This window comes from Mus caroli, chromosome 9 (genome assembly GCF_900094665.2).
Source record: "Mus caroli chromosome 9, CAROLI_EIJ_v1.1, whole genome shotgun sequence".
Lineage (NCBI taxonomy): Eukaryota > Metazoa > Chordata > Mammalia > Rodentia > Muridae > Mus > Mus caroli.
Genome location: NC_034578.1, coordinates 114040515 through 114049818, shown reverse-complemented (window position 1 = coordinate 114049818; position 9304 = coordinate 114040515). Strand labels below are relative to the sequence as shown.

Here is a 9304-nt window from a genome sequence, read left to right as displayed (position 1 = left end):
ATATATATATATATATATATATATATATATATATAAGCTTGAGGGACCCAAGAGGTGGCTCCGTGGTTAAGATTGTACACTGCTCTCCCAGAACACCTAGTTCAGCAGACTCAAAACCACATGTAAATTCAGCTCCAGGAAATCTGACCCAGTCAGATAGGCACCTTTGCTCATATTCTCATATATACACAGTGCGCACACACAGCGTGCACACACAAACACACCACACACACATACCACCCATACACACACAAATCACACCACACATACACACACACCACACATACACACACACCATACATACTACACTACACATACACCATTCACACACCACACCATATACCACACATACATACACACTCACTACACACACCACAACAAACACACACACACACACACAAAGACACTTAAGAATTAACCTTTTTAAAAACAAAAAAGCTCAAGGCATTTTAGAAAGGTGGCCCAGAAAGTTTAGTCTACCAAACCAACCTTCCAATCTTTGGGAGTCTGTACAGCTGACCCTCCCGAAGACCAACAAGGAGGCATCACTACAGAGCAACAGGCAGGCTCCGTGAGCACGGTCCTCTGGAATTTCTCATGATCTCCCTAGGACAGCCCAAAGAGGAGTGGAGGCATGCCAGCATCCATTGCACTGGCAAGACCTCTAACTGCACCAAGAGATGTGGTGTGGCACAGCAGCCCCCAGCAAGCCTGTCTTGGCCCTCATGCATCTGCCCCCATTGCACAGGAAGTAAACTTGGAAGGAGGAGTCTCTCCAAACCTTGCCCTGCCCACTGCCATGACTCACAGTGCAGTGCCTCTGTCCCCCACTTCCCTGACTTCAGCAGACTGTAAGCCTTAAACAGGTTTCTAATTCCTCAATCATACAATGAAATAAGCCTGCCTCAGTGTCTCCTTGACTGGGATGCAACTGGAAGAGTTGTATTTTTAATCCATGTTCTAATTATTATAAAAAATAAGTTTAATTATGATGTTTTCAAGCATGTATATTTTTCATATGTATGGTGTGCATGTGCATATGTGTATTGATGTATTCGTGTGCCTGTGTGTGTACATGCAGATAAAGGCCCAAGATTAGTATCAGAAATCATCCTCAAGTGCTCTTGTGCCCTTTCCCCTGATTTAGGCCTTCTCAATCAAACCCAGAGCTCACCAAAATAGCTTGGTCTCACTAGCCAGTCTTCCATGGGGGCCCCTCTGTCTCTGCCTTCCAGGGGTGTGCCACATTCATGTGCCATGTATATGGGGATCTAGACTCTGATCCTTTAAACACTGAGCCAGCTCCCCATCTCTCGTGTACAGACTTTCTGGTATCCCTTCCTCCACTATGGCCCTCCCGTGTCCCTCCCCATTCCCACTGGTTCCCCTTCTCTCCTCACATACTCCCCTCTCTTCTTCATTCTACCTACAATGCCCCACTGCTCTCTCTTCTGGGACTGTGTGTGTGTTGGCTTTTGTGATGCTCGTCAGCCACTTAACACAACTAAATGAGCTCTACTCCTTAAACACAAGTCAGTCACCTTGTAATGACTCATAAACTTTGCTTAGTGCCTGGCTCACTAGCCTATAACAAACATATTAATGTATGTAATATGTTCAGCATATAGTGCGCTAGCAGATACACGCCAGACACTGCTCTAATAACCCAAAAGTATTGATCACTTAAGCTGGACACAGAATTTACATCCTCATTGGCACTCGGTGTTAATGAGAGGGAACTGTAGAGAGGCAGGACTCAGGTTCTAGCATTTGGAGTCCTGGGTTTTGTTCTAACCACTGTGCCACTCACCCTCCACATAGTGAAAACTCAGACTTGCAAGCCATGCTTATCTCTCTGGACCTTGATACACCCTGCAAGCTGGTCTAGATGACATCTGAAAAGTCCTACCAGACTCTAAATGCTCCCATTGTCCTTAACCATAATGTGATCCCCACCTGCAACAGGGAGCTTGCATCACTGAGATTTTCCACATTAAGAGAAAATAATGGTTGTTTTAGGAGCCAAAGCTGGTTTCGTTTCAACCACAAAACAAGGAAGTAGAGATCTCCAAAACCAACAGGACAGGACAGGGCCTTCTCACTGCGGGCCTGCCTCTCATCTAATCCCTACCCCCACCCCCTCACCCCACTACCCCAGTCTTCCTGAGAAATCTGAGCATCACCACCCCTCCCATTTTACAGATCCAAGAACACAGAACCTTTGTCCGGTCCTCAGATTTCCTCAGCAGCTGCTCTTGGTCCCAGTACTCCCTATACTGGCCACTCTCCTTACTGTGGTTGGGTTTTTGTCTTGGGTTTGTTGTTGTTGTTGTTTTCCCCAAAGTACAAATTTGAATATGTATGTGTGTCCTTAAGGAAGAAAAGTCAGGTGGGAGCAAACATCTTGCTAATATGTTCTCTGGTTAAATCTTCTCTGGCTCCATTTGACCATCATGGAGTAAAGAAATATACAAAGCAAAGAAACCCAGGCCATCCCTGCAGGAGGACTCTGAGCTCCAAGCGGAGCCCTGCATCTGTCAGCTACCTCTGCATAACAATTTTAATTCCTCATGGCAAATGATAACGATGTTGATTTCTCGATCATACGCACGAGCTAGGGCTCAGCTGACCTGGGTGGGCTGGCGTGTCCCATGTGTTTGTGTTTGGGGACCAGTGAGTGAGCTGTATAGGATGTGGAAAGTGCTGAGACGGGTGGGTGAAAACCAAATGTCCTGGCTGGTACTCATGTTCTCTGCTACTTGACTGATAACACTCATTCACTCATTCATTCATTCATTCATTCATGACAGGGGCTCATTCATGTTCTGAAGCTGGCCAGGAAGATAAAAATTCCAGAACTTCACGCATGCTGGGCTGTCATTCTACCAACTGAGCTACACCCGTGGCTATATCATGGGTGTTTAGGATGAAGAGATTTTGTCCCACTAGGACAATATGGAGATGAGCAGGGCCAGATTTCAGTCTCCCCATCTGGCCCAGACTCAAGCAGAGAAAGAATGAAGGTATGAAAACAGCCCACCCTCACACAAGAAGAGGGGCTGTGCCTCCACTCAGGTCCCTGCTGACCTTTCTGTAGAGAACAGTTCACAGAATGTCTTGCTGGGGGCTTCTGAGTTCCACATAGTGCCATGGGGTCCCCCTGCCCCCCCGTGAGACAAAAATGATTTACAATATCCTTAGTGTCAGAACCCCTCTTGATGACCATGAGAACAAAACCTAAGGAAGCCCAGGAAAGCACAAGGCAGTGCGGACCCAGGCCACTGAGACCTCTTTCCAAAGGCGTAAGTGGGAAGCAATGAAAAAATCAAACAGACTTTTGCACTTAGAGAGGGACCTGGCTCAGCAGATCACCAGAACTAGGTTGGCTTAGTTTTGCCCAAGAATGTGCAGTTCTAAGCAGGGCATGGCAGAAGACCCCGAGTGACCCTGTGCTCACAAACACACCCCACAGAGGTCATAGTCTCAGAAGACAACATGTAGAATGGACCCAATTCAAACCCACAATCAGAGCACACTAAGCCTGTGTGGAGTTGTATAAATTTTAAAAAAATCATGCTTATTATTGTTTGGCATAGAGATGTATTGTTACACAGTGACAGTAGACTGATACCAAGTGTTGTCTAGACCCAAGGAATGCTTTCTGACTAGTTCTGACAGACACCTGAGGACGGTCAGAAGTGTATGCCATAAGAACTGAATGATGGGGCTGGTTGGTCAACTTCTGCCATGTTATGGCTTTATAGATACTGGATCTTCTCTTCCCACAGCCTAGAACATCCAGGACTTTTCTAGAAGTCCAATGACGATCCTGGCTTTATGGTGGTGCTGTATCGATCACCTGAACCAGTTCCTGGCCTTTCTGATAAGGACTCTCAGGTCCAGAAAAGGATAGGAAGTTTCCCAAGGCCCTACAGCATGTGGCAATTCCAGAAAGCTAAGAGAACAGCTGAATTGTTTGGCTAAACCTTATCCCTGGACCTAGTAATGAACATAGTAGTCTCTGTGGCAGGAGCAGGACTGGGCAGGGCCTGGACCACTGTCCCCCTTGCAGTTGCCTCTTCCATGGACATGACATTGATGCCAGAGTCAATCTGGGGACAGATAACCCTGCTCTCACACCAGTGTGTGGAAAGCCTGAGAGAAGCTGAGGCAATGGTGTGAGGGAGAGGACTGGAGACTGTTGAAGTCACCCAGCAAGTAGGGCACCGCACTGAGGGAGAACCAATCCACACTTACCTTCGTAGCAGGGAATCAGCACCTTGCCTTTGGCCTGGAGGTTGGAAGGGATGAGGTAGCAGAATCCATGGGGCAGGATGTGGTCTGCTTCGTAGTAGATGTTCTTCCAACGATGGGCACAGGCCTAAAGGGACAGAGAAGGGGGGGAGGGAGATTGAAGTTCACATCAAGGCATCAGAAAAATGAAATGGAGAAGAACCAGCTCCTGGGAGTCGCTGGAGGAGAGAATGATCATAGCTGGACCTGCGCGCAGAGACAGAACGACAGAAGACAGAGGGCTACTGAGTCTTGGAGTGAGACGTGGCTTCTAGGCAGAGGGCAGGGAAAGCCTAGAGAGTGGACAACACCCTCCACACTGAGCAAAAGAAGGGAGACGCTTCCAGAAAGAGAAGCATTTGGTGCAAAGGACGTGAGAAGTGCAATAGGTTCGGAAGTCCCAGGGAAAGAACGACAGCGAGTGGAGAGAGTCTGAAGTAAGAAGATGTCAGAATAGCCGGGCGTGGTGGCGCACGCCTTTAATCCCAGCACTCGGGAGGCAGAGGCAGGCGGATTTCTGAGTTCGAGGCCAGCCTGGTCTACAAAGTGAGTTCCAGGACAGCCAGAGCTACACAGAGAAACCCTGTCTCGAAAAAAAAAAAAAAAGAAGATGTCAGAGAGGCAGCCAGGCCCCAGCCGTGGCCTCTCACTTTCTATTTTTTTGTGGTGGTTTGAATAAGAATGGCCCAAATAGACTCATATATTTGAATGCTTAATCATTAGGGGTTGGCACTATTTGAACAGATTAGAAGGATCAGAGCTGTGGCCTTGTGGGAGGAAGTATATCACTGGGGGAAGGCTTTGAGGTTTCAAAAGCCCAGGCCAAGCGAGAGTGTTTCTCTCTGCCTGTGGATCAGGATACAGCTTTCAGCTACTGATCCAGTACCATGCACACCACCATGTCCCCTGTCATGATGATAAGGGACTAAACCTCCAAAACTTCAAGCAAGCCCTGATTAAATGCTTTCTTTTATAAGAGTTGCCTTGGTCATGGTGTCTCTTCACAGCAATAGAACAGTGACTGAGCCAGTTTCCTAAATCTTTACAACTATGTTATTATTAAGAGAATGATGGCAAGGCAGGGCTCGGCCACAGCACCCATGTAGAGGTTTGAGGTCAACTTTGTGTAGCCGGTTCTCTCCTTTATGTAGTCCCAGGAATTGAACTCAGGTCACCGGGTTTACACGACAAACACTTAACCATTGAGTCATCTCATGGGCCCAGGACTTCTATGTTCTTCATGGGATTGCTAAGTAGCAGGGAGTGGCTGGGTAACACAGTCAATGCTGAGACCGGGACTGGATCTAGCTGCTCCTGTGCTTCATCTTTTATAAGGCCTTTCTATCATCAGATTCTAGATTCCTGATTGAGAAGCAGGGACAGTGGCTATTCTTATAACCCGTCCCATGAGGCCCTGGCACCTAGCTGAAATGGGACACCCAAGGCCTCTGTATGGGCTCTTCCTCACTTGTTGAATGATAAGATCATTGTCATCTAAGCTCTCTGCTCTTTTTCCCTCCAGTGACGCTGCCACTGGGGGGCCCTGATAAGCCACTCTGCCCAAAGTAGACCTCAGTATGGCACTGGAGACCTGGGCTTGGCCACACTCTGTGCCATGTTTGAGATAGCCAATGACATATCAGCTGTCTCTCCTACTGCACGATATTATCTTCCCTCCCCACTTGATTCTTGCATTGTGAGAAAAAAAAAAAAGAGAGACATTTCTCAGCAGATGGAGACAGCACTTAGTGAGAAACAGGAAAAATCACAAGGTCAATAGTTGTCCCGTACTTCCACATAGAGATATCCCTCCTGTGTGGTATGTGTGTGTGGTATCTTACTGCCTTGTGGCAGGGTCAGCTTCTCTGCTCCCCAGCGCCATGCTTGGGGTAGTGACATATGTGGCTATACATGGTTTTTACATGGGTGCTGGGGATTAGAACTTAGGTCCTGACACTTGCAAAACGAGGTGCCCTTGCTCACTGAGCCATCTCCCCAGTCCCTACATAAAATCATCTCTATACTTATAGCAGTGCAGTCAACACAGAAATTGTTACATCACGCCATTTGGAGAATGAATACAAGGGAAAGGTCTGCCTATGTGTAGGGCATATGCAAATTTAAAAATCAGTTTTGATCACAATTGGTTGGATCTGAAGATATCAAACCCATAGCCCATGGAATCCACAGACACAGAACCCGTGGATAGAAAGGGCTGACTAGCAGAGTTTTCATTTTTAGATTCTGACTTAGTTCTTACAGTTTATAAATCTGAGTCTCTTAGATCACCCAGTTCCTGAGCAAATAGGCTTTATTCTAGTTGAAGGGCTCGGCCCACAGCTTGAGAGTTCTCGTTACCTATAGCATGCTGAGTTAGAGAGGCCGAAGTTTATCGTGGTGTGTCTGGAAGCCAGCTGCACACATGGACAGCATCACTGATGTTTATTATATTGTCTGCTTTCCATCCCATAAACTGTTTAAGGGTGACCTTGAAGAATCCCTAGGAGACCCAAATACTACATTTTACACTCATCTAATTTACAATATTCTGGGAGGACAGAGATCAAAGGTCAAAGACAGACCCCACTCCAGAAAATAGAAAGGAACTCTGAATATAAATTATAAGAAGAAAACGTTGTGCTTAGCCAGATCATCCTCACGCACGTGAGCCCGTCTGACCTGCATCCTGTACAAAAAAGAGCAAGATTCTGAGGAACTGCAAAGCATCGTGACTCGGTCGATTTGGGGAGTGAGTTGTAAGGAAGGGCAGGGAGTGGTGAAGGATAAGGAAGAAGAGAATGCTCTGGAAGTGGCCAGAACCTATGTTCTTGGGCTATGGGAGTAACCCAGAGGTACTGTGTGCTCTTAGGGGAGTGAACAAGATGTGAGATGAGGGAAGAAAATGAGGAAGAAGAGAAGGGGGAAAGAGAAAACAACATGGAGAAGGAAGAGATAGAGGAAGAGGAGGAGGAAAGGAAGGAAGAGGATAAGGAGGGGGAGAGGGAGAACAGAGATGGAGGAGGAAAGGTGAGGGGAAGGAGGGGAAGGAAATGAAGGAGGGAGGTGGAGACGAGGAGGAGATTCAGGAGGCAATAGCCTGTTTAAATTCAGCCTCTAAAGCACCCTAGAAAAAGACTAAGGGCCCTACCATCACCCCAAATCTTGGCCCTCACACATCTCAAGTTAGAAGGAGTGATTATTCTCCCAAGCAATAAAAAGAGGAAGAAAATTCTCCAATTCCCTTCAAAGGCCTTCTTTGTTGTGTGAATACAGCATGTTCTTCCTGGAGGGTGGCTTGGTGACAAATGCCTGTCTGTCCCTCCCACCCTCACACACCTGCACTTGCTGTCCACAGATGAACAAGCTTTGCCACGCTTCCAGGTCCGCAATGCACAGCCCGGTCACACCCCGGCCATCAAGACTCAGTGGGCACAAGATTAAAGCAAGGCTGAGCTGCCACTGAATTCTCCCAAAGACACTGTGCCTCCCTGGGCCTGGGGGTGGCTGGGGGGGGGGCACAGGGGAAGAGGCTCTGGGGTGGTCAGCGCTGGGAATGTTGTTTGGCAGATGTTCACCTACAGCAAACTCATCAGAGTGTGTTCTCGTGACCTGTGCACTTTTCTTCACGTGTTATATTTTGGCAGAGCGCTCATTCACACGTACGCATGCAGCAAACCAGGAAGCAGCAACAGGAATAGCCACAGGAACATACTGGGTGGCTTTGAAGAAGACACAAGGGAAGTAAGCGGATGAGAGGGCCAGAGAGAGCCCTGACATTCAGAAAGGAAACAGCGGAGTTAGAGCCGGAAAGCGCTGCTTCCACCCAGAAAAAAATATTGAGCCGTTTAGATAATCCGTTATCTGAGGCTTAGCAGCTCTGATGAGGAAAGATCGTGGTTCTGAATGTTCGAGGTGTGAGTGTGTGTGTGCGCGCGCGTGTGTCTGTGTGTGCGTCCAGAGGTTAATAATATAAAGTACCTTCCGCCCTTACTTTCTAGCTTTATATATTTTTTGAAATAGAATCTCCCACTGAAGCTGGCTCTCATCAGGCTGGCTGGCTGGCCAGGGCTACGAGCACAGTCATGAGTGGCTGTGCCCAGCTTTTGCATGGTACTGGAGATCTGGACTCCAGTTTTTATGCTTATGCAGCATGGCTGACTAAGCCTTCTTCCCTATTCCTGACTACACCATCTCTGCACTCCAGGGATGCGGGAACAGTGTGGGAAGGGAACTTGCTTTCAGTCCCGTGGTAGCATTGGTAGTAGGGATCATTTGTCCCTGGTGGAAACTAGAAGGAACCACATTATCCACAGATAGGCAGCCACAGGGCCAAGGTTAGCCTGGTTGGCCAGCTTGACATTCTGGGTCTTGCCAGCATTGGTCCCGCTGAGGCCATTTGTCATTGAGATGATTTACTCTCTCTCAGTCACAGCTCTCCCCCTCCACCACACTACCCTTGAAATCAAGGCTGTTATCCCTAGGGAGACAGGTTTTATCCTGTGCCACAAAGTTTTCCTGAGGGATCAAAATGCCTTCTCTACCTTCAATTTAAAAAAAAAAAATGATTCCCAGAAATATTTCACAGACAAAAATGAGACATTAAAAAAAAAAAAAGAAATGGATTTAAATAACACTCATATAGATGCACACATACAAACCCTCATGAAATATCACCTCACACTCTTTAGGGTGGCTACTATTTAAAGGGAAATAGAATGTGCTGGGGGTGTGGCTTAGTAACAGAGCATGTGCTTAGCATGCCTGAGGCTGTGGATTCTATCTTCAGTACCACAAGATGCCAATAGCAAGCAGATGAACAATTAGTTGTCTCTGGAACTCTCTGCATGCTGGCCAAACACAAAACGGTTCGTGAACTTTAGAGGAACAGAGTGCCAAGGTATTTCCAACAATGAAAAGCAAAATTACCGCATGATCTAATAGTCGCACTTCCACATATGTACCCAAAAGGAAGGGAAAGTGGGGTGTCTAATAATTTTTTTTTTTTTTTTTT

At 47.1% G+C, this 9304-nt stretch overlaps 1 protein-coding gene across 1 annotated transcript in view; it reads right to left on the bottom strand.

The window, feature by feature from the left end:
• The window catches only part of Itga9 (integrin subunit alpha 9), a 289069-nt gene that overhangs the window by 255141 nt on the left and 24624 nt on the right, over positions 1-9304 (bottom strand). The window contains exon 4 of the mRNA XM_021172021.2: positions 4258-4381. Coding sequence (XP_021027680.1) covers positions 4258-4381 — 124 coding nt within the window. The remainder of the gene's footprint in view (positions 1-4257; positions 4382-9304) is intronic.